Below are 27087 nucleotides of genomic sequence, written 5' to 3' on the forward strand. Positions count from 1 at the left end.
TAAATGTTTAAATATAAGCTGCACCTCATGCAAACACTGGTCTTCAGTCCAACAAGAAAATACAGTCATATTATAGGTGTTCTGATTTTATTCTGCAACCTGTAATAATTTTCCACCCACTGTAAGACTTTAAACTCTGATGCTGGGTGGTCTCTAAGCAGACTGGGTGTAAGACTGGTCTTTCTGGGGAGGTCTCTCATCACATACCTGCCTGTTGGGTAGACAGGTAACTTACCAACCCTCACTAAAGCAACATGTGTGTTAAAAGATTCCATTAGCAGAGCATTAGCTCGCTGCTTCCAACAACAGCTCAAAGACAGAAACAAGCTTATTTATTTGCCCGTTTTCTACAGTCAATAAATCAGCATTTCTCAGACGTTTGTTTCCCACTGAAAGCTGAAATTTCCTAGATGCTCCATGATGATGACGTTGGTTTTCTGAGCAAACTGACACGACTGTCATCATCCACTTCATGGGAAGAGCCTCTCATGTGAGGAAAAAAGGCTGAACGTCAGGTTGTTGCTACCAAGATGCCAGCCGGTTTAGACTGCTTTGAAACTCTTTAAGCTATAGAAACACCTGTTACTTCACCAGTACTTTCAGTCTGTTCAGAAATATTCTAAAAACAAATCAAGAAACGTCCTTAATGGTTCTGCAAAATATGAGTAAAATTCATTTCAAAATGTATACATTGGGGTTATGTGTTTATCTGCCCAGCAACTGAGTGGAATGTGATTGAGAATGAAAACTACTTTTATTGGTTGTTGCTTCACTGGGCGAAATAACTGAACAAATGAGGAAAGAGCTGCAATTTTCTAAGCCGCCACTAGATGGCGGAGTAACCCAACAAGACATTTCATCTCCAGTCTAAATACATCAGTTTGTCAGTTTATCTGAGATATCTACTGCTGTATGAAGTCAGAAAGCATAAATATTAACGATCTTATGCAAGAGCATAAAATAACACGGGTAGAAATCAACGGGATGCAAATGTATCCATCTGCAGCTGTAACATGCACCAAATGATAAAACTGATCCGAGTGGGAGCATGAAGACCGCTACGCTGCTGTGTCTTACCTTTACGAGCCTTCTTCTGCAGTTTCATTGTGTCAGATGACTTCTTCTTGATCTCATGGCGTGACCTCTTGTACTCTTAAAAGAGGATGAACAGAAATGCTTTAAAGAGGAATGTATGGTCATGCATATCCCGCATTTAAAATAAAACGACTTCAGGAAGGTCCTCAGGTGGTGGAAACGGATTTCACCTGACTGGGAATCCTGATGAACACTGAAAACGATGCTGGTTTCACATCAAACTTCCATTAACAGGGAAGCAATGGGATTGTTCATGCAATGCTGCCATGTATGTAAACATGACTAAGCACATTTTCCTTTAATCAGTTAGAGGGTAAAAATAAGGTGAATGATAGTTTTGACCTTTGTAATTGAGAAACAGGTGAATTAAGGCATCGGTAGACTATTTTTACCATTTTATTTATACTATTTACAACAGTTGTTTCTTTATCTGACAAAAATAAATAAATAAAGGAAGACAGAGAGGAGCACCGTGACTTGTCTGCAGTGGCATCACATCCTTGCAGGTGCACATTCCCGGCAGGTTGCACTGTGAAGATCTGCAGTTCCTTCATAACTCTTCCTGTTGCAATTACGCCTGACATGTGTAAACTATGTCTTACTATTTGAAGACATTCGTGGTGTAACGAACTTAAAGAGCTGATATAACCCCCCTGTGCGTTTTGTTTTATGGTAGAACTAGAAAAGCCTCGTCTTTTCCCTCCTACGTATCTCCTCAGCAGCCTGCAGAAGAGCGACTGCAGCAGAGAGCATGTGCTGCTGGAACTTGGTCATCCTGATGTTTCTTATTAAGCATCTGGACGCGTGATGCACGTCTACCTTTGGCATGATCCTTATCCAACTGATTGGCTGTCTTCTTCCAGTCTTCAATCTTGTCCTGGAGAGGGGTGATCAGGCTCTCCATCAAAGCACTGCAGGAGAAACGAGACAGAAGTTCGTTTGTTATGAGGAAGGTCAGTCAGAACGCCAACAACACAGAGAGAAAGGAAACATATTCCCAATCGGACAAACTTCACCTTGTTGTGACAAGTATGAACCATGGGCTGCATAAAAGATGGATGACAGAGAGATGAAAGGAAAGTGAAGCCAAAAACTGTTGATGGTGACAGGCAATGATTGGCTGCCTGCGAGCCGTAAATGCCTCCTCCTCCTGTTTAACACACACAACATGCGCCCAACTAAAAAGTCAGGAAGCGTAAATAAATCTGTCATAGCTTTTACTTTCATAACTTCAAATACGTATCTTCAAATGCAATTTTTTCTCACAAAGACAAAGCAAACTAAAGTTGTCTATATTTAAGGTTTTTTCATGCAATAAAATAAACATGTTTTATTGTGGTATTTTTGATTGGCAGCTGCCTTTAAATGAAGTTGCAGACATCAGCTCTAGAAGAAGAGCTGAAACATGGAGGGGTGAAAGTCTTAGCTTTCCTGACTCAGCACTATTTGATGGCTAGCAGAGACAACAAGTTGGCAGCAGTCGATGGCTGACCGCGGACAAGCGCGATGTCGGATTCACATGTCTGCCATCTAGTGGTGGATGATGGAAACTGGTTTAGATTCTCTGGCCTTGTGCTTGACGCAATTTTACAGCTTTGGCGGCTAAAGAATTAAGTGATTTAAGTGATAAGTGATTATTTCAAGATTTGTTTAAAGATCATATTTCTACCTGAAACATGATGGATCTCCATTATTCTCCCAGTTGTTTAACGATGATCTGAACAGCTTTAAACCAGTTTAAGTGGTTCCAGCATTCAGCTGGGGAGTTCACCATTCTTCTCGACCTAGTCTGCGGTCGAACTGCAGTACATTGCATTCCACTCCCCGCCTGAGGGGGGCGCTGTGTTAAGAATTACCGAAGAAGAAAACAAGACACACAATGAAGAGAACTGGCTTATCTATTGATCAATGCAGGACAGCTTCTGCTTCTACCACTGTAGAGCAAAACACGGATCCTCGTGGTTGATCATATTTCTACCAGAATTTTTCCAGCCTCGTTCCACATCTGCTTCCTGTATTTGGTCCCGTGGAACTGGACCCACACAGCATCTGTAGGCAGAATAACCCTACATCTTTGATCTGAATCAAGTTTTCTGCACATGAACAATGTTCCAAATGAAGCAGACTTTCCGAGACTAGAAACAAAAAGGCTGGAGTTAAAGCACCAAAAGAGACCTCTGACATTCTAACCTCCAAGTCCATCTGAACACGAGGCACAGAAGATGCATTATCCTCTTCCAGTGCCAGCTACATACTAACTCACTTTTTAATTTTACTATATTCAATGCTGCCCTCCTCCCTGCCCACAAGTATGCAAAACCACGGTCACAAATCATTGTCATGATCATCAGTGTAATTGTTTTTGTAGTGGAAAAGTCATCAGTAAGTATGGAGGACGAGGAACAAGGAAGACAGTGGTTGGTAGGAGGCTCTTGTTGAGGTTTCCAGACGGGTCCATGCTGCATACCAGGAGCTGTATTCAATTACAGTCATATAAACAGACTGGATGAGCAACACATTTAATGGCATCCATCCTGGAGATGTGAGAGTAGCACCATATCATAGCCTTGTTGATCAGTGCAACAGTTTTGGTTCATTCAGAGCTGAAGTGAGTGCAGATATAGAAGAAGGTGAAGAATGGAAACAATAAGAAAAATGTATCTTACTTGGTGAACTGGCGAAGTTTGGCCTCAATGCTGCGGTGCCTCATGCACATCCTGGTCAGGGCTGAACCAATGTCTCTGGTTGCTCCTGGAAACCAAACACAGCCACGATCAGACTGTTACACACAAACACACACACACACACATAGATGCTAAAATAGCCTCTCCCTGCACATTTACCACAAAAGGCTCTTTTTTTGTCCCACAGATCACAAGTCAGTATTTACTTTAAAGCCATTAGTGTCCTGTGTAAAGTGAAGGCTAGTGAAAACATTGGCCCCCTCAAACAGATGAGCAACTACCAGAGCTTTTGTTTTCCCTCACATTTAGCCAGTATTTACACAAGACAGCAATCTGACTCTCTGAGATGCTACACACACTCTCGAGTTCATCCAAATAAAGTCTTGTCTTGTGAGAGTGTTCGTGTGACAGGCGGTGGCTCAGAGACCCAGTTTCATGAGCAGCTAACCTGGAACTGTAAACACCAGGCTATTTTAAGGCAGCAGGTCCATGTGGAAAAATCTGACCCCAGAGTTAAGATCAGTTTAAGCAACAGCACACACTTTCAGACAGCGAGCGACTGGCTCTGCTGCACAGGTGGACAATCGACACACAAAAACTGCTTTGTTTTGAAGCTGTATGAGGAGAAGTGAGGCTCAATCAGAATCCAGTGTGAGGAGATTTCATTAATGAGACCTCCTACTGAAGCTAAACTGGAAAATTCTGATTTAACTGCAGTTAAGTGGGATTTTCTGTTTATCATAAAGGATTAAGTAGAAAAATGCAGAAAATAAGCAGAGAAAAGGGACTTTGTTCCAAACGTATTAGAATAATATTATCATCCACATCGAAAATCCTTCGATTGGAAAGTAAATGTCTTGATAGTTTCTGAATGATTAGGATGAAATGCTAAAATAGAAACTTTCTTTCTTGCACAGCAGCCACAGTTTTCCCCTCACTGCTTTCAATGCTGTCGAGGAGTTTGAGTCTTGAAATGATTTATTGGTCAGAATGTATTTTTCATGACCTTACATCAGCAAAGTTGTGGTGTTTCAACATGCTTCATCTGTATTTTAAATGTTGTAAAACAAAGAAATCATCTTCTGACATAAGTCAACATGATGGTAGTTAATAGTTCAGCTCACGGCTCTGTTACGTCTGAGTCAAACCGTTTCATTAACCTCATGTGAACCGTTCATATCACCTCGTTTAACATATTAACTTTTTATACATTAGATCCTAATTACACTACAAACAATTTAAACATAAAGGATCATTGAAATATAGGCAGCAGGAACTTTTTGCTTTTGGTTTAATTTAACAAAACAGCAACAGCAATTTTTGTGTAATTTTTCAGTTTCTTTTGTTTAAAAAAAAAAGTTAGTTTATTAACAAATGTTTGTAAAATCTGCCTCTAAATTTCAGCTCTTTAAACAGAATCTAATAAAAAATGTTTTGTAAAACAAAAACATGATTTAAAGTAAAATGAAGAGTAAAATAATACGACTGTTATCTCATCCAATACTACAGTTATTGTAATAAAAAAGCAAAAAGAAACTTCATTCATTGTTTTTTTTCTTAGTGTAAGCATTAAAGGTTAAACTAGAAATTAATTTCAGCATATTTATTCAGTAAATTATTCCAAACTAGAAAAGCAAGTGGAGAGCGCTGCCTCGTGAAGCCCTTTTAAACCCGTATTGTGCAGAATTCTTTTAATAATTTCTTTATCAACAATTCTTTCCACATCACACCTAGAACTTAATGGAATCTAATTTTTACCGAGAACATTCTCAGGAAAAAAAAAAAAATCGCAGAAATGGACCCAGAAGTATTTGCAGAAAAAAAGAAACCGACAGATAAAAACAGGCAAAAACAGAAGTTTGGACATCTTATATTCACATCTTTCTATGAGTCCCATCAAAAGAAATTTTCTCTTAAAAACATCTCGAAAACGGAACAAAAGAGACAAATGAAATAAAATTTATTTATAAAGCAGTTTTTGTGCCACAGAGCAAACCACAGTAAAAACTATTTATGTATATTAAAATAGAACAGGCCATTTAAAAATATTCCTTTTATTTACACACACACACACAAACAGACACACACCGCAGAAACCATCAGGCCAGGGTCCCAACGACAGCCATACGGCTGCAGTGCAGGAATGCCAGGCATCCTGGGCGACCCTGCAGACTGAGCAGGTAGAGCCCCCCGGTGAAGTGGGTCCACATTAGCTGAACACTGCAGTTAAATATGAAAGTACTGGCTTTAGCATGTGTCCGACTTTCATTTAACCCACTCGATTCTTTGCTTCACTTATTTCCATATGTAGCTCTTAACCTAAAAAATAATAGGCATATCTGCAGCATATATTACCTATGTGAAAAATGAGTATAATGAATCTTAATAAAACCATGTTAGATGAGGTCTTCTTACTATGAGAGAAAACGCAAAAAAAGAAAAAACTGCAGGCTAATTCATTTTCAGGAGTTAATGTAAAGGATTTGGTCTGATTAGCATAAACCCCTTAGTCATGGTGCAGTTTATTGTGACATTATGTTCCACATGAAAGCCTGACAGTATTGAAGCCAGTTTGCTTTACAGTTTTTCTGTTTTGGTTATTTATGTATTTTAAATTTTTGTTGAAATTAGCAGCTAACCAAGAAACTGTTCAAAATGTTTAGGTTTTCAGTTTAATTTTGCAAAGTGTAAACATTAAACATGGTTATCTGCCACTTAGATCCTAGCCGGCGTCTTTGCTACGTATATTTCGTCCACTCGGCTGTCTGTGTGTTTGTCGCTCATGCATGACTGAATGAAAAGCGATTGAGGTCACAGATCTGCTTGGCAAAGCCACTGCAAGACAAAATACTTTGTTTGAAAGTCTGCAGAGATCAATTGCTTCTAATATGAGTTACATCTCAAACACTGCGACTCCGTAGGGAAATAAGGTCATATTTCTCTGATTTGCTGCTTTGTCCTGCAACTAGTGCTGCAGCCTTGTAACCACAGTGCTTCAACACAACTGCTGGAGTTGTCTGGTAGGAGGAGCTAAGTTTGAATTGTGTGTTTTCAACTGCAGAAAATTATGGCTTTGCAAGCCTTGAAACTGGCAAAAGTGACAGAGCATATGCAAAGCTGAGCAATCCTCTAATGACAAAGTGTATGTGGTCCTGGAGAGTACCAGCCTAGTTTATCATTTTTGTTGACAACACAGACAGTTGTCAATCACAATGTTCTTCATGCATGGTTTCAAAAAGCAAAATTAGGTGGGGTGTGTTAGCTTTAGGCCGCTTACTTCCGTTAGCTGGTTAGCTCTTGTTATCTCTACTAGCTTGGTTAGCTCTTAAGGCAGCACAGAGTTTGCTCAATGTCAAACATCCACCAGGACGCTTACAGCCCACTTCTCAGCTCCACCTCTTTGCTAATATTTGTATGCTCCGGGCGAGAGGACACGCATGCCCCTGCCAAGACGGCGATGGTAGGAACTGCCCACTGAGCTTCAAATCAGCTGTTCAGAAACCTATGAGTGACGTCACAGATGCTCCGCCTATCCTTTATATACAGTCTATGGTATTAATCCGCTAATGCAGTTATCAGGTGTTTTTTTTTTGTTTGTTTGTTTTTTTTTTTAAATTAAAATCTTTAAGTCTTCATTTAAATTTGAAGAATTAATGTTAACTTATAATAAGAAAAGTAAAATCCAAGTGTCCAAGCGGTCACATTGATAAAATATAGATCACACCATGGTCGCACAATACTAAAAACCACATTGTAGCGCCAAATTACTAATATGCAAGCGATATTTGGAATTTTTGGCTAAAGCACACATGTAACATGAATCCATTGGTCTTCATTTTGATTTATTTTACCTTGCAATGACACATAATAAACTGGGTTCACTTAACTGAATCATTTGCTGCAAAGCAACAATGATGGGACATCAGGTACCAAACCACTTTATGATTCCTAAAAACCACAAGTCCCACAAAAGCAGGCAACCGTTTGCCTCATCGATAGAAACCTGAGAGGAATATGTTCTGCTCAAAATACCCAAAATTTTCAAGAACAAAATAGTTTGATGTGATCCTGCTATCTCTTGTGAACAAGCACAGTGTTGTCATTTGTGAAAGAGGCATCATTTATGTGTTCAAAGGCCCATTTATGCTTGATGCAGAAGATGAATGTGCAGAAAGAAAGTTTTGTCCATCTCCTGTGTCAGTTAAGTGTGTAATTTACTGTTTTCAAGTGCTTCAAGCGCTTTAAACTCAGCACTGCCCCCTACTGGACGAACTGACTAAACTACTATGGCAACTTTTTTTTTTTTTTTTTTATGTATAGAAGTATGTAGGTGGCAACGTATGACAATGTTTGAAGTGGGCATCCCTGTTTACGTACGTAAAGCAGCTGAAATGGGCCTTTTATTAGTTTAAAACAAAACCAAACTTGAACAACAAAATTGCGCAAGTTGTCAGTGTATAAGTAAGACTTGGCCATGACTTAATTGTTTAATTCCCATGCTATAGTGATCCATGGCCACACAATAATCTACATTTTCTTTCAATATCACCAGAAGGGCTCCGGAGGAAAACATAACTAGCAGCTACGGATCAGAAAAACCACATGGTCAGAGCTACAATACAGTCTTTTTACAATGCATCATCATCAGGGACCATATTTTTACTCTTCACATGTTCACCTATCCTCCGATGTACTTACTGTCCGAGCCTGTATTAACACGACAAGGACACGCTATGGAACAGCAATCCTTTACTGATAAACCACGACAGCGATGCTCATAGGCAGCTCAAAATCATCAATAATGTTCATTTACTTTCAGAAGCAGCTGATGTGCAGAACCAATCAGAGGGTTGATAAATCAGTGAGATGTTTCCTCAGTGAAGTTACCTCACAGACGTACACCGACACATGCCAACCATCACACACACACACACACACACACACACCCACTTAAACTGTGTGTTGCTCTCACCCAAAGAGAAACCCTCCATTCATAATTAACAAATTCTTCCCTCTAGCCTCCTGTTCTACCCGGCAACCATTCATTAAAGCAGAACCACCCTCCCCAAACACACATTCGTACACACAAACATGCTAAGGATATAGAAGTATTCCTCATGCATGCCAAGCAGTCGGACAATTGCAGAATTATCTCTAATCTTTGTGTGCTCGCAACGTGATCTGCTGTGATCCCAAGTGGATCTACACAGTGACATGAGGAGAACGAGACCAGTGAGAGGTGAGTGTGTGTGATTTTTTTTCTCATCAAATGAAAAGGATGATGTGGGAAAGAACGAAGAGGAAGAGTTGGAGGAGCGATGAGAGAGCACGAGGACGAGAGGGGTCACTTTGCACATTTTAATGAGCTCACTGCCGAAGGGAGAGCCGTGGGACTGCAGTTCCAGCCAACTCTGTGTGTGTCGTGTGTGTGTGTGTGTGTGTGATTGCTTGATCACTGCATTTATGATAGTTGTCTTCCTGTTTGCCTGTTATTACTAGACCTCTCAGACTCCGTAGGAGATCAACAATTAGATGAGAACACACACTATTTACATCTAGCGCTACTGTGTGTAGGCATGCGAGTCGAACTTAGTTTGCTGCTGGAACACACTCTCTTGCTTCAGCATTTTCCTGGAACTGAAAGACACATTGATTTGATGCTAATAAGTGTGGTGTGAGTCGTGTATAAGTAGAAGTGTGATGTGTGAGCTGTGGTTAGCTTCACATTTCACATTTCTTCTTGTCACCACATGACATAGGCCTACTGATGTTTTTGTTTCCCCCTTAAGCTAGTCATGTAGTACTTTATTTTCTTGCGTTAGCCAGTGTTTTATTCATCCATTTTCTTATCCAAGGTTGCATCCCTGGGCAGGTGCTTAGGCAGACAGGCCCAGACATCATTTCCTCCAGGGACTTCTTCCAGTTCACTGTTGGAATCCTGAGCTTTTCCCATTTCAGGCAAGACACGAAATCCTTTAAGTGTGTTCTGAATCTTCCCTAGGTCCTCTTCCTGGTGGGATGTCTCCATGGATGCACAGGAGGCATCCAAACCAGATGCCCGAGTCACTGTGTGAGAAAAGGACTCATGGGCTTTTGATGGTATTTTCTACTTTACTTTCTTTTTTCTTTTGTGTTGTATATTGTATTATATTTACAAAGAATCTAAAATGAGTGTGCCTTGTGTTTATGTGTATATGTATGTCTGGTTATATGTAAGTATGTGTGTATGTGAACATATATGTGTAAAGGTAGATACGTGTGTATCGGTATGTATTATGGTCAAGTGTGTTATGATGGGTTATGTGTATTTGTTGAGTAATGTGAATATATATTTTTGTATTTTCACTTTGTATGTTATCTGGACCCCAGGAAGAATAGCTGATGCTACGCAAAAGCTAATTGGGATCTTTAATAAACAAACAAACAAACTGCATGAGGCTCCGCTGGATGTGGAGGAGCAGCAGATCTACTCTGAAACCTTACTTCCTTCCACGTTACTTACCAAAAGTCTTCAATAAGGCCAGAAAACTTGTTGTTAGTTGCTTTTTCTTTAAAAACAGTCACTAGAGAGGTCTGAAATATTACTAACTATAAAACTATATGTTTTTAGCAGAAGTCTTCCGTGTTGATCAGTGTTATCGGTGACAAACATTTAATGTGTTGTTTTTTTAACATGTTAATTTTTCTGTAATTAATTCATTGTAATTAATGCGTCAACATCCGACTGCTAATTTAGTTATTTAATATCTAACCAAAGTGGTAGGTAAGACAAAAGTGATAAATAACAGTGGAACCACAAGAGGAACCAAGATTCCTGAAGAATCAGGTTCTAATGGGTCACGTGACACCAGATGTGTTACAACTACTAATTAACCCCCTCTTCCAGCACGAAATAAACACTCATTTCATTAGTTGATAAATTCAGTGGTCAAACACATAGGAAACATGTAAAACTGTTTCGTGAGGAATTTAGATGTTAAACTGAGGTTTCCTGAATATACTAAATGTCAACATGATGGATCAGTTGCTTCTGGATAAAAATGAGGAAAACTATTGTTTCTGCAGCCTCTTCAAATTACTCAAATAATCAGTAATCCTTTAAATCAATGAATGGTTGTTTTACTGTTTTGCAGATTATAAAGTGTTTCTTACGAGCAGCCATGACAGTGACATGAGGAATAAGAAGCTAAAGGCAAAATCTAAACATATCTCCTAGACAGTCGTGTAAACCAGGAAGCAACTACGGTAATTTAACTATGTTAGTGGCTGATGGTTGGATTGCAACAGAATTTAAAACAGTGCAGCTATTTTACATGTCAAAGACCTTTAAAGGCAGTTTTTCCCCTTTTGGGAAAGATGGCTATTTCCTTCCGCTTTCTGTGACTCTCCCTTTCCTGTTTTCTTCTCATCGCTGCAGTGAATACCATGAAAGGATCCCAACCACACAGGACTGAACACAAGCCTTCAACTTTCATTCAAGTCAAAAATGATTTTTGTAAAACTTCAGCTAAATCTAACATCCAATGTTTTTAAACAGCAACATATCATCGCTTAGTGTCAACTATTTCTTTGTAGTCTAAGCCATCTGTGTAGGAACAAAAAAGAAAGACCAACATGTTGAGGGAAGAGGGAATTTTGGGAAAACAACTGAATGATATAAATACCAGCATGTAAAACATAATCCCTCCTGTTTCAAACCAGTTACTGTCCCACCAGGCAACTCTCCTAGTCCTTGTCGCCTAGCAACAGCCTTAACTGTCAGGTTTGTTACGGTTTCCATGACAGCGCAGCTCCTGGCCTGTTGCTAAGGTGGGAATCAGAATGTTTATTGCCGAGGTCAAATTGTCTGCTGCCACGGAAACTAATGTCTGAACTGCACTGCAAGAGCACACACACACACACACACACACACACACGCAGAGTATCCTCTCTGTGGAAGCGGGCTTAGTGGTGGGAACAGGAACAGAGAAACCAGCAAACATACCATGATTGCATAACTTTATTATCAGATTACCACAGTTTATAAAAGGAAATTCTGAAACATTTCTTTGCTCTTCAAAGCGATAGTTCTGCGCTCCATTCAGAACTTTGGAAAGACCAGTGTGAACACACATCCCATCCTGGAGTAATTACAGCCAGTTTAGGACTAAAGTTCCAGTCTCTCATACTATTAACATTGTTGTGTATAGTTGCCTTTCCCTAAAAATCCCTGAGCCTCCTCTGCTCTCTAATGTTAGCACCGTTCTCTGGGTTTCTCTGCCTGGGGCATCTCTGACCATCCCACCCAAGTATTTCCATGGCAACTATTATCTGCAATCTTGCAGAGGGATTCACCAGCTTCTGGATGTAATTTAGCTGTGCGATGCGACATGCAGCTGGCCAAACGTACTGCTTTAGTTTGCAGCTGATGGGAAAGAGTCTAAAGTGGGCATCTGGGTTCCCTCTGCTGGGACAACACACTACAACATGAACAGACACACAAAGGCTCACACACACACAATCAAATTATCGCAAGTTTTATGTAAGTTTCAATTCAATGAGGAAGAGATAAAACAATAGGAAAAAAATGGGTTGGGAGGTGGGTGATCAAATTACAACTTGACATCAGATCTGATGGGGGAACGTCATCTGACAAACTCCACACAGAAATTCACTCAGGACAGCCGCTGTCAAGAATAATGATACAGACAAAAAGGTATAAAGCATAAAAAAGTCTCACTGAGGCCCCTAAAAGTTACTGAATCTGGTATCAAAGCTGCTAACATGTCAAAAGTGAGCTGAGCTGCCAGGAAACGTGACCTTCACTGCTGTCAGGGAGAAGGACAAAAGTCCAAGTCCCTTTAATAAAAATGAATATCTAAATCCTCAACATTGAAAACCAAATACGTTGCCAGAAGCCACAGAGTTAACTTTGTGTTATGGATGCTGAGAACAGTCCTGCTGTGTGTTCACATGATTGCATCACATCACGTCTGCAGACTGTCGGCTGCACTTTAACACTGCGGAGCTGAACGAGGAGGTCACTGGATCACCGTGAACTCTTTGCCATCTTCCTATAAACACCAGTGTAAGGCAGTGTTTGCCTTGTGGTGTGTTCCATTATTAAGCTGGAAGTTGTAAATAGTATTTAAATAACTGCAATCAGAAAAAATGGCTGCAGAATTCACAACACCGATCTGCTGAATCTGGAGTCAGACTGTGTCATCTGAACGCCTCTGCGAAAGTTTCATCGGGCCATGCTTTGTAGGGAAGCTGCACCCTTTGCAGCCTTGCTTTTCCTGCAAGGTTGTCTGGATTTTTAGCCCATCCTCCTCACCTGGAGATCACCATTATCCTAGAAAGCATCTGCTGTGTGAGCTGCATTTAAAGATACACCAAAAGGGCAATAGTAGCAACCATTAACATCTTCTAAAATGGCAGCTGACCTGTCTTTCACCAACAACTTAACATTTGTTTATTCCTTTCAGGACTGAGTTTAAAAACTCAACAAAATTTGCTAGTTATACTTATGAATAAAGCAGTTGTTGTGTTGTTATGGATATGAAACTATAACAATTTAGATTAAAAAAAAACTAGTAACTTAAATAGTTATGCATCACAATGTAACCTGAGATAGAAATCAAACCAGTTTTATGCTTTTAATGCAACAGATTGTGTTGTTTATTCCAGAGTTTAACAAAGTAATAATAAGTAATATATATATATATATATATATATATATATATATATATATATATATATATATATATATATATATATATATATATATATATTTGTTTGTTGGGATGTTTGTTGCCCGTAGGTCCGGCCGGGGAGGCGTCACTTCCGGTAATGGCGGCCGCCGGTCCTGCGGGGCAACACGACAGTTATGATTGGATAAGTGCAATATATGTGTACATCTTTTAAATTGGTACTTTCTTTTAGGTGTGGGGCACATGCGTGAATGTTCGAAGTGTGGAGTGTAGGTGAGAGTGTATGTCGGGTTTTGTTTTTATTTATGTCGTCCTCTTGTGTCCAGGGAGGCGGCGTCTGGCCAAAAGATTTCCCGGGGACCAGACGCCGCTGGAGAACGTTCCGGGCTGGACCAAGGGGAGGAACGAGACGGGGGGGTGGTGGTTTTAGGATGTAGTATTATTTAGTCTTTGGTTATCATCTGCGTGGTTTTGTTTGGGGGTATATTTCGGTTGGGGGTTTTCTTTTTGTTAGTTTTGGTTATGGTTTGGCGTTAGAGAGTCTGAATATGAGTTTATGGTTAATGTTGTTTTGTGTTACACCTGTAGAGTTTTATGGTTTATCCAATTTCAGCAGACGGCATTTAAGGCGCCGTGAACAGATCAGGTTTTTTCTTCTGTCTTCGGCTGCTGGAGAAGCCATCTTCTGGTTTTAACTCTCTGATGCACTTTATTGCACTTGGCACTTTACAAAGAAAATAAAAAGAAAAGACGTGGACCACCTTCAGGCTGCCTCTGCCTCCCCTCGTTAATGGTACTCACTCCACCGCTCGTGTCTTTCCTGGCTTACAATATATACATACATACATACATATATATATATATATATATATATATATATATATATATATATATATATATATATATATATATATATATATATATATATATATATATATATATGTGTGTGTGTGTGTGTGTGTGTGTGTGTGTGTATAAATTAGTTATATTTTAACATTGGGCTGGCAAAGTTAACAATCCCACCATAAAAGCTGCCTTCAAAGAAAACGTGCCTTCACTGACACAGAGAGTATGATTAATGATGTGAAGCCCTTTCATAGACCATGAAATACACTTGTTAACTCTCGACAACATTAAGTTTAATTTAACCATCATAGTAATGTGACTGTTCCAAACATCATAAAGGCTAAACATAAAACATGGAAGTTGCCTCCAGGTCTGAAAAGGAAAGCTAACTGCATTCTCTTTAATACCCAGCAGGGGGCAACGCAAAATAAATAGATGTAAAGGGATGACATTAAAATCATTTCATAAACGTGTTTTCCTCGAGCTTGATGGAGGGAACAAAATCATATGGTTGACATGTGATTTTGACAAAAAATATTAACTTCAGCTGAGGACGCAAATCATATATATCGTATCGTATCAGATCACATCACATCACATCACATCAAATCTTGCACCATATTCAGTCCAAACATTAGCAAATTTGTCATGTTTCTTTACAAAATGTAAATAGAAAAATGTTAACAAAATTAAAAATAATAAACATCTGGCATGACGCTTTTTTGAGAAAACAATATATAACAATATTCTGGGGACCCATCCACACCAAGAGTCAGGCCCCCATGATCACAGCAGGCGCCACCACAGGAACCACCCCACACACATGCCAAGGCCCCCACCACAGCCGCAGGGCTGCAGTGCAGGACCCCAGACAGGGTGAAAGCTGCACTCTACTGCTGTTCAGGCTGTCACCGGCCGCTGTGGTGTGTGTTCTAAAAACAAGAAGATGATTCAACCTGACAGGTCAGAGAAGCATGGCAGAAGGATCTAAACATGTCTCTTTCTCAGCATACCTGAACCTGAATTGATTGTATAATCAGTTCAGTCTTTCTTTGTGACCATCACTGCTGAATCCAGTTCAAAGTGGTAAACAGGTCACACACCTCATTATCTAAGATATTTTAATTTGTTTTAACACCAGTCCTTATTGTGTGTGAAGTGTAAACCTGCTGAAGACACATTCATCAATATGGACTGGTTCCGGTCTAATATAGTTATAGGCATAAAAGTAGCTTTCAAAATGACTCACACATGTGCTGATAATAATTGTTATCTGTAAACTTGTCATGTTTTATAGACGTTTCTGTACATGTCTACAGATTCACAGGGAAAAGGGAGGAGATTTATTTCTGTTTTTTTTTTTTCTTTCTTACTTTCTTGTTTTCATTGTCTTTGTAGGACGGTGATGGGTATCACTTTTCTTTTTACACCTATTAAAACTTTGTTTTCTGGCAATAGTCAAATAGTGTAAACACTTATTTTCCAATCCTACTGTTTTTTTTGTTTGTTTAGTTTTTGTAAAATATTTAAAAGTATTAAAAATAAAGACATTTTCTTTCTATAGTGGGAAGGTAACGTGATATTCACTAGAAGTCCGAGTGTTTTAGCAGATTGCTGCTGATTTATATCCACTGACTGACTGGCACTTACATGGATTAAAAGGGTAGTCATGAGGTCAACACACATGGGTGGTGGAAAAAAAAAGGAAGCAAGTCATAATAATAGAGGAGACCACTGAAGAAAGAGGAAAAATAACATGGAGTCAATGGTGATGATGCTTTTGTATCTTGGGTGGTGCATCACGGAGGGACAGTCAATGCCTAAGCAGGTGAGGCTGCAGTTGCTAAGGTTACAGACGTCTGTAGCGGCCGCCCATCTGTTCCCCTGACGGCAGCACCTCTGACGCAGCAACAATAAGATGCTGGGAGATGTGTAGTTAGACCAGAAGGAAGACGGAGAGGAGGAGACAAAAGGAAATGGAGAAGATGATAAGGAGACAGATAAAAGAATGAAAGTCAGGCAGAGGCAGAGATACTGCAGCAGTAGCAGCAGCGCCAGATGAAGCAGAATTATTCATGAGGCCTAGATATTCCTCTCGCCATGTACTCAGAGATTGTGTTTTCCAGACAGCCAGGCAGCCAAAACAAGCCGTCTCTGGTACAACAGAATCTACAGGACACACTTAGCTGTGTTCCAATGTAAACCCTGTACAGCTGAGCTCCAACACCGCATGCTGGAGGAATGCATTACAGTATGAGAAATTATAAGCAAGAAATGAGCTACAACAGGCTGTGGTTTGGAAAAGTTTTTATCGTGGAGGAAAACACTGGCAGGAAATCAAGTGTCATTACGATAACCGATCAGTACTGTAGCTAAAAACACCAGAGTGCTGAGTAAATGATATGCCTTAAGTGTTGCCTGAAAGTGACTCACTGACATGTTAAAACACTAAAAAAAGATCAAATGTTTGTCGTCTTTATTTTATAATGTGTGACAGCTGCAGAAGACTTCCACCACACTAACTGGGAACAGGTTCATGGTGAGTCTACCTGTCTGCTGTCCGCTTGGATCAGACGCTGCTTTTAAGAACTAAGGCTAAACACGTTGCTAGAAACAGAAGAAAAAGATCAGAAAATAAATGAGACAGTTTTATAATACAATGCAATAAATAATTAAAAACAGGGTTTGCCTTGATCCACATAAAGATCTTTAAAATTCAGGAAGTTAAAGATTAAAGGATCTCATCTCCAAAAGAAACTTGTGGGAACAAACCGTACCGCATAATGAATGATGAAACATTGTCTGACAATAGATTTTAATCATATACAGCATGAAAATAATATTAGCTTTTGTCTGGTACACCATGTCTCTTTTGTCACTATTTTACCTGAACTTTCTGAAGATGTTGTGACTAAAATGGTACAAAACCACAGTGTGTCATATCTTTAGAGTGATTTCTAGCTGTGGGATTTAATCAAATGAACATCATCATCCTTACATCTCCCATGCATCTGTAATATCTACAAAATAAAGCAAGTTTAACAGCGACTACGGTGTGTTATGAGGCCCAAATCGTTAAGCTCTAGTTAAAACCATATAAAAGCTGAGGTGGCGATTTACATTTTAGTCGAGGGGCCACATGCTGCGCAATCTGGTCTCCAGTTGGTTGGAACAGTAAAATACCAGTATAATAACCTATAAATACTAAAAACTAAATGTTTTCCATTTGTTTTTGCCAAAGGAAGCACAAGAACTTTATCAACATGTTCAGATTTAATTAACTTTCCTTTCTGAAAACATTAACACCCTGGAATTTCTACAGAAATAAAAGTATTGTGTATGGCTATCATTTTTTTATTTACAAATCTTACTAACTTAATTTGATATTTTTATAATATATATATATTTATTTTAAAACTAAAATTATGAAATTTAACACATTTAAACACATTAAATTATAAGCATATTTGTTTTAAATGTATCTGTAAATTTGACAATTTAATATTAGAATTTTTTTTTTTAATTAATCATTTAAATTTAAAGAAATTTGATTAACTTTAGTTGAATTAAAGACATAATAAATTTTATACTTAATCAAATTTATTCCCATGTGTCTCAAAGTAAAAATTATTATTATTTCCACATGTGTTGTATCCTGACAACCTGACCTGACTTAACTCATAATGCAAACTGTCTCATCTATTAAGCCACAAAATAGAAAAGATAGAGCATGTTATTGTTCTTAGTTTACTTTCTCACGTACATCCTGGAACATGTTCCCCCATTTGAGAAAAACTATTCTCCAACAAGCTGCACCTTGTCATGATTCTTATATATTATTAACAATGTTTTCACCATTTTAAATGTGAAAAATGTGCTTTTTATTTCTCGGTTTCATGCTGCTGCACCATCCTTAACAACCCAGCAACGCTGATGAGTCTGACCCAGACTGTTCGCTGTCACGAACCTGAACAATCAATGTTCTGCTCCAGTCTGGTTCATCTCACGGCCAGTCAGTTCTTTCCTCAGTAGCACGGCAGAGATAAATCATTATGATGCAGGGTGGCAACAACAAAACATGCAGACAGAAAAAGAAGGTATTTCATCTGTCAGTTTAATTTAATCACTGGTGGGATCATGAAAAACATATCTAGATTATATATATTCATTCATTCATTCATTTTCCAAACCGCTTATTCCAATTCAGGGTCGCGGGGAAGCTGGAGCCTATCCCAGCTGGCTTTGGGCGACAGGCAGGGTACACCCTGGACAGCTCGCCAGTCCATTGCAGGGGCACACACAGAGAGACGAACAACCACTCACACTCATTCCTAGGGGCAATTTAGAGTGGCCAATTAACCTATCATGCATGTCTTTGGATGGTGGGAGGAAGCCGGAGTACCTGGAGAGAACCCACGCATACACGGGCAGAACATGCAAACTCCACACAGAAAGGCCACTGACCAAACCCCTCCCCAGCCAAGGATTGAATATATATATTGAATATATATATATATATATATATATATGCATACATATGTTTTTTATTTATATTTATCAATATTGTCTATATTTAAATCTATACATAGATTAATCTATGTATAGATTAAACTGCAATTCTCACAATTCTTCAATATTGCTGATTTTTGTAGATTAAAAAAAACAAAAAAAAAAAAAACCTCGTTTTTCTTTATTTCAATTAGGAAAAAAACAACACAGCAGCCACACCAATATTCTGCTGCTATAATACCCAAGAAGAAAAGTAAAAAGATCACTATAAACAATAAAAGTGACCAAAATTTTATAATGGATTATTTTTATTTATTTAAATAAAATTATTTTCAACATAAAAAAAAAATCCTTTTAAAATTGTGAAGCAAAAAATCCCATTTTTTGATTTTTTTGTAAATTTTTGAAGATTGTGCAGAGCTGCACTCATAGCTAATCAAAATTTCTCTTTTTATCTTTGATGACTGACCAAACTAAATGAAAACAATTAGTGAAATAAAATGTGAAAAAGTAAATTGTATTTTGTGAGTAGCCAACTGTTAACCTTTAGATTAGTCGGGATAGTTCAGCATCTGAGCACCAAACATTCCCTGTAAATGACTTTAAAGCTGCTGCATGCTGCACAGGCATGGAGCAAGTTGTTGTCCCTGCCTAAATATAAACAACATATAATGTTGACATTAGATTAAATTAAATTACCATAAAACACTATTTTGTTAACTTAACATGTTGGATTCAAGCGAGAGATCACTCCATCATCTGGGTCACGCTGTTAACTGCCTTTAATATTTGGGTTTTCTTCAGCCGCTGAAATGATCAGTTATTAGTGGTATGATCATTGAGGTATTTGTTAAACATCTCCACATATTCTTTAAAACAATTTGAAGATTATGACAGCTTGACTCATTTGAGTCAGGTTGAACTAGATCGCATTTACATTAGCCTAGAAGTTAAACTAACTAGCTAACAAGCTGGATAGTACCAGTAAGTTTCCTCCAAGGCAACTCTTTGGTTATGTTAAGGAACTGGAACAAATTGTCTTTGATAAGAGATTGTTTATCACATCTCTGATGTGAACAACTGCGTCAAGAGAGTAACAAAAGTCCCACTGTGAGTTTAAGGAGCTATGAAAATATGTTACATTTAGCCACACGTGTTCCGGTTTCTCGTCTGTTGGACGAAGATGTGGGTGTGTAAACAGTTTATTTGTTTTTTCTCCCTTTTTGTGTATATGTGTGCAAATATTGAAAAAATCAAAGCAGCATATGTCATATGTAAAAGCTGTTCATAATGTCCACTGCTTTCAATAAAAATATTTGAAACAAATTTAGCCACACATGAACCAGATTGGACCACATCCACCATGTTTAGATCTGGCAGAAATATGGCACATCCAAAATAGAGTTGAGAGGCTGTAACTCCAGTCACGGAGGAGTTGGGTGTATATTTACAGCCATAGTCGCCTCAGTAATGTAAAGGAGGCATTGGGACTCAGCTTTGGACAGGAAGGTTAAAGGTCAAAGCCAGGAGCTTGGCTTCAAAGTAATTATAGACAGCTGACTGTGAGTGTACGTTTCAGTGGTCGGCTTTGTTTGTCTTCCTCCTTTCCTCCTATGTGTAATGAATCCAAGCAAATTCCTGTCTTAGCTAGAGATGTCTTTCTCTCCTGCCATGTGGGAATAACCATCTAAAGGTCTTCACATGTCACAGAAAAACAGCAAGAAGTCTTCACTGGCCGAAAAACGATTCCCTTTTTCCATAAGTTGCAGCGTAAAACATGCTGCTTTATTTCCTGTAATTTATTTACTGTCTGGTCTTTAATGTCATAGTCGGCTTGCATCAAGCCGGACAGAAAGATAAAAACAGCCCTGACATTTTATGATTTGATGAATTGGCTAGTCCAAATTTTACAAATACTCAGTTCAGACAAAAAAACTTAACCTGCAACAAAACAACAAGACTTAACAGACCAGCTGGCAAACAAAGTTGACTTCTAATAACCTACTTTAACATGAGAGAGGAAGTCCGCTGCTGGACATCCTCCTCCTTCATCAGACAAACACATGCACCCGAAGCCCACCCCTCTGGACACATGAAGATCCATCCACACAGATATGTAATGACTCTCTGGAGGCCATGGCAGGGATGAACTGCAGACCTCCAGACGGGACAATATTTACAGAAAAATGGTGGGTTTTTGCCAAACGTCAGTTTTTGATGCTAAAAATATCCAGAGAGCGAGAGAGAGAAACCAGCCAGACCAGCTTGAACTGGCATTACACAAGTGCAGAAAATGTTGGAAGAGAAGAGGAAGAAAGAAGTGAGAGTGGAGTGAGACTTTAAAGGCTTTCCACTGGACAGGACTCTGTAACTCACATCAGTACTTCTTTGGTTCAGCTTTCAGTCCAGATCAATGAACAGTGGTGTCTGGAGATGTGGAGAGACTCTTCTGTTCTGCCTGTCTTTATCTAGTTTTGTTTGTTTGTTTTTCAGTTTTGTCCTTTCAAGGAGAAGGTGAAAAACTCCCTGTTGAATACTTTATCATGTTCAGCTCAACCTAAACATGTGTATACTGTTGGGAAGGAGACATCCCCAAGATAAGGCTAAAAGAACTTTCCTTTTTAATACAGTTTATAATGAAGGGTCCCGCAGACGGAAACTCACGACTGCCTTGCAGTTTTCTTTCTTTACTCTTTATTCTCCATGAATACGAGGAATATTTTTATTATTGTTGTCTCCCTTTGACTCAGCAGTATACTTGGTTGGTATACTTTATGTCACAAGTAGTCGAGGCCTTCATGGTTATGATCCAGCTGGAGTTTTTATTCCTATTGAAAGGGAGTTTTTCCTTTCTTCCATGTAGTGTGTGCACGCCGCATGCTCAGACTGACTTACACAACTGACACGATCTGTACATAGCAGCACATCCAGCATTGTTATTGTTTTCTGTTAAATAACTCATGAAAACAGTTATAAACTGGAGTTATGAGGTATTGAATTTGTTTTAATATGATTATAATGAATCACATTGAACTGTATGTTAAAAAGCCATGAGATGACTGTTGTGGGTTCATAAAATAAAGATTAAATACATGAATTGTCAACTATATTCTCTTGTTTTACTTGAATAAGTACAAAACAAATTAAAATATTAACCCTTTGATACTTGTTTGACATCTGATCAGCGCTACATTACACACGTTTACAAGTGAAATCCCATGTTTTACATCAATGATTGTTATCGAGTAAAAAAACAAAAACGCTTTAAATAAAGTTTGATGTCTGATGTCGGTGTAGGCGGAGGTGCTTCCTTCCTGACTTCCTGAGTTGTCTGCATTTCCAAACCTCTCAAGGCTACATGACACATGATCTCTCACTGCTCCAGCAAATACTTACAAAGATGTTCTGTGTCAGGTTGAAGTGAAAGCCTATCTCTGTAACATAACTGTGTTAATCTGGTGATACACATTGGCGTTCTATTTTAGTATCACTGACAGTCAGCTGAACTTCTGCAGGTCACTGTACAATTTCCTCATGTTGCACCAACAGTTCATTAAACATTCATGCAGTAAATTCAGACCGTTTACGCCGGAGGCGAACACAAAGATGTCTTCGGCTTTATGTCTCTTTACTTTCAGTAACAGAACATAGTTTTTAGTTGAATGTGATGATTTGCCTAATTCACTGAATGGTTGCACCAGAACACGGTTTTGAAACAAAAACGCCTTCTTTATTTTCCCCTGAGGTACATTTCAGATGTTGTTGAACATCACAGCTTCCAAACATCTTTCACGTTGGAATGGCTGTTGGGTAAAACATCCACTAGAGGGCAGCGCAGAGTTCAGAGTTCAGAGTTCACTTCAGTCAATTAGAGACCATAACAAGCATGATGAGAGTGATGAAATCATGACTACATACGTTCTACAGAAAGAGACATAAAATGAGGTAGCACAATAGACAATGTGGATTCATTTTCTTCTTCATCATCATTGTTTCTTTTGCTGCTCAACACTGCCCCCACATGGTTTCCGGTGGTTCTGCTGCATTTGATCTATTTGACTGCAATTACAGGCGTTCTGAAAATGGACGATGCAAAAGATGCAGAAAATGAACAGAAAACTGTGGGATGGATGTGTCAGTGTATCCAAACTGACATAATGACAAAAAGCAAGACAAAAACAAACAAAACAAAAACAGGAAGCAGGACGCAGCCGTGCAGTCTCCATCTCAGCTCGTGTAACATGTGCAGACTTCAATCAATATACCAGTGTTCACATGTAAAAGGCCAAGCACAACCAGTTCTCATAAAATATTCACAAGATACTCTTCTGTGTATTTTGCCATCAGGCTTGATGCCTGTCAAAACAAGCAATTCCAAAATGCTCATATGCAAGAAAAAAATAGATAAAAAGCATCGCTATTGATGGTAAATACACAACATCATCAAATCACATAAATATAAGCAAATGTTAGGCTTGTGGTTGCTGTCTTGTTGCAAGACGGACAACAAATGTAGATGGAAGTGCTGCCTCCTGGTGTACAGGAGGACCCACACGCCCTGTTACATGCTTCTCTATCTACCTGGGTTGAACTGGTTTTTTAAGTGAATTATTTCATGTCGGATCTTAAAGCATCTGACTGTTTTGTAGTCAGTTATATAAATAAAAACACGTAAGACATTGCATTTTTTATTTTTACAGTTGAATTTAGTGTATATTGTACTTTTTTTTTTTTTTTTTAAACTGACTCATTCATATTTATTTTATAAGTTACAAAACATGTTTGTGGTTTTTACTCTAAATATGTCAAATTTTTCTAACTGTGATTTTCTGTTGAAAACACAGGGTGTTAATAAAGGTTGTCAGAGAAAAAAGTCAACTTACATGTGAAGTCGTAGTGAAAGAATTAAACCAAACAAGGCAGGTAAATTGTAATAAAGGTAAAATAAATAAGCAGTCAAATCTATAAATGATCTCTGTGATACTAGAAGGTTCACACAGAGCATTAATGAGGATTTACTTGCATTTGCATCTGAAAAACTTACAGTTTTAATATAACAACAGAGAAGTTCAACATTTTCGATATTACAGATGATGTGATGAATAGATCTTTGATGTATGTGTTAATATACAAAATATATGCAGTAGCTAGAACCAGAATACCAGTAGAACACGTCTTTCCAGTGTGCAAACACTGTTGAGTCCATGTTGCAGCACTGGTGACCTCTCTGCTCCGTATTTCAACCTGGAATAATATGTGAGGTGATAAAGTGCAAAATAGGAATTTCAAGGCAGTAAATCAACCATGGATGTCACAGGATCAAGGTTGGCAAGGAAACCACCACAAATCTGATTCCCGAGAAACCTCTCAGATGGATTCTTTCTATTTTTCTGTTTTCCTGTTACTTGAATTTGTGTGAAGAAAAATCTACTTGTAATTCTTCAGTCAAACAATAAGAAATGTGGAAACTATCAAAAAAAGCTTGTTTGAAAAACCTTCAGCTCAGTGTTTTTCCTGCAACATGCTGATTTTGTATGTGGAGAACAACACGGGGCCATGATAACAAGATGGACATACATGATTGCGTGTCAAGTGTTTGGAATCCACTGCCCACTCCTCACGCCGACAGACATGCATTTCTGTCCACGTAAATATACACTAAATGGATGTTTTATGTGTGTGTGTGTGTGTGTGTGTGTGTGTGTGTGTGTGTGTGTGTGTGTGTGCGTGGAGGGTTCATTTGCTTGCTTTTGCATGAATATTAACCGTTTTTGCTCTAATAATGTCTGATTAATCTCAGACTATAAGAACCCACAGTGTCTAACAAACACAATCAGCTCACATAATTTACATAAACATAAACAAGCATGAAAAACATGAGCTGAATTATGCTGAGGCTCCCGGGGGCTCAGTTCTGACACATACGCTCTGTCATTGTAGCATTTAACTTATTTAAAGACAACACTTTCTCTGGTTCAGCATTTTTGTTCTAAAACACGTCAAAACAAACCCTTTTCTCTACACACGTCCATACAATTCCACCTTTCTCTTAGTGGCTTTGCTGAGGAGACTGGCGACCTCAGTCCATACACGAAAAACAGATATTCAGATGGGATAGACGCTTTTTGGAATTTATGCATACGTCACTCGTGCATATCAAACTACCAAAAGAGTTTGTTTGCATTGAATTTTCTATTGAACACGTATAATTATTTATAATTCTGGCTAAACAGCCTTACAAAGAGGCAGATTTGAAAAAGCTGAGGAGGATTATTAGAGATCACCAAAGGTTATTGGAGAAGCCTATAAAGTCCCATTTCAGGGTCGGTGTGGGCTGCTTTTTTTTTGCATTTCCACGTGGAAAAACTGGGATGGGTACCCTCATATCTGACCAAACTTGTCCTGCGCTTCTGTTACAGTTCTGCTGGGATACCATTTTAACCAGTCCGACCATAAAGGGTGGAGCTTGACACGCTGCAATTTGTTGCGACCTTGCAGAAAAACACAGCAATATATCTGAGGAGGAAGAAGAAATAGCACAAACTGTTGGATGATCATAATGCTTCTTCTTTGTTTCTGAGTCATATTTTTGTTCTTTTTTAAGAAAGGTGTCATGCCTCGATGGCGCCATGCTACTACGTAGGTGAGGCGTCTAACCGGCTGAGTATTCACCTCTCAGGTAAGCTTGCAGATGGCTATGGGAATGCTACAAGATTACAGTTTACAGATCAAATCTGCACCCTACCTGTGCTCTCCTGACCTGCACTTGTTGGTGGAAATGAGGCTTATAACCACATTTTTTTAAACCAAACTAGCCCATCTTGACGACAAGACAAGCAAAGCAGGCCGACTAATCTAGCACTAGTCGTCTTCAGGTGAATTTGAAAGATCCATCTTTGGAATTTTGGACAATAAATGATGACAATCTCTGCGCTGTGCCAAATTTTCCATTTCTGAAAACACAATCCATTTCTGCAGTAACGACCAGGTCTTCTGAACTGTCAAGGCTTTGGATGGAGATGTCAAACACCCCTCCGCGGCGATGTCAGATCGGAGCGCTCAGCCATAAGTAGCTTTGGCTTTTTTCTGACATCAACAGACTGAAAATCTGTTTCTATTTCTTTGATGTTGCATTCATGGAACATCTGTTCCAAAACGGCTGAAGGCGAACTTGTAATGAAAGAAAATCTGTCATTCTGGCCAAAAGAGTCCAGTTTAACCCCCTACTCAGAGACAGACTGGCCGTCTGGCATGCCAGATATTTTCCTGGTAGTCTGATGTGTTTCTGCGGCCAGCAGTGTAATTTTTGGTCTTGCTGGTTCATAAGACTCAGTAGATTGGACTGGAAAAGTCCAACATGCACCAAGTCACTGGCATTCTTCTACTTTTCCTGCTAAAGACGACTCTTTCTGGAGATTTCAAAGGACATCCAAGCTTTCTGACGTTCTAAGGTGGTTATGAACATGCATGATATATGCATAAATTACAAAAAATGCTTATTATTAGAGTTTAAAATGTAGTTATCCTCTTAAAGGGTCTCTATAATCTAAATGATTTTAGTGAAGTTTTCTCCATTTGTTTACTCTCCTCATGAGATCGAATTAAACTATAAAGTAAGCTGGCATTTAATCTCCAGCACCATCAGGTAATTGATGTTTTGAGAATATCTGAATAAATGACATTAAAGTAATGTAATGAATGCTGATTTGAAGTAGTTTCACTGACAGAAGATGATTTAGCTTGTCCCATTGTCACGAGTGCTGTTTTTATCTTTGTTCAAGGTGTAGTTCATTAAATTAAACCCAAGGTTTTGCCTATATGAGCCAAGGTAAAAAGAAGAGATATCCGTGTAGCTCATGTAATGCAATGCAATGTAAAGTTATACTCCTGGGCGCTAATTTCATTTCTGATTAAATTGGCATTAAACTAATGTAATTTGTGTGGTCTTCTTTCTAGGAGGGATTCTTTCCAAAATCTCCTTTTGTGGCCCATATTTCTAAAGAACATACCAACAAGCATTAGATTGACATGTCGGAGCGCTGCAACATAACCAGTCAGAGCTTTGCCATCAGACCAGAAGCTTGTCTGTGCTGAGTCACACACTGCAGTGCTCTAAATATAGCATCGTGGATATAGTAGTCCTACCATCATATATACACTCATCTGCCAGTCTGCAAACTTCTGACCCCCAAATTTAAAGAAAATGAGCACAACAAGAACGCGATAGGTCAGGATTCTGAAAATGACAAACAGCCAGAGAC

The 27087-nt window shown here is 38.8% G+C and overlaps 1 protein-coding gene across 2 annotated transcripts in view; it reads right to left on the reverse strand.

Moving 5' to 3' along the window:
• The window catches only part of mtss1lb (MTSS I-BAR domain containing 2b), a 97657-nt gene that overhangs the window by 25678 nt on the left and 44892 nt on the right, over positions 1 to 27087 (reverse strand). For both annotated transcript variants that reach the window (XM_079241271.1, XM_079241270.1), the window contains exons 4-6: positions 3762 to 3846; positions 1915 to 2006; positions 1078 to 1152 (exon numbers count right to left, since the gene is read on the reverse strand). In XM_079241271.1, coding sequence (XP_079097397.1) covers positions 1078 to 1152; positions 1915 to 2006; positions 3762 to 3846 — 252 coding nt within the window. The remainder of the gene's footprint in view (positions 1 to 1077; positions 1153 to 1914; positions 2007 to 3761; positions 3847 to 27087) is intronic.

This window comes from Telmatherina bonti (assembly GCF_933228915.1).
Source record: "Telmatherina bonti genome assembly, chromosome: 1".
Classification (NCBI taxonomy): Eukaryota; Metazoa; Chordata; class Actinopteri; order Atheriniformes; family Telmatherinidae; genus Telmatherina; species Telmatherina bonti.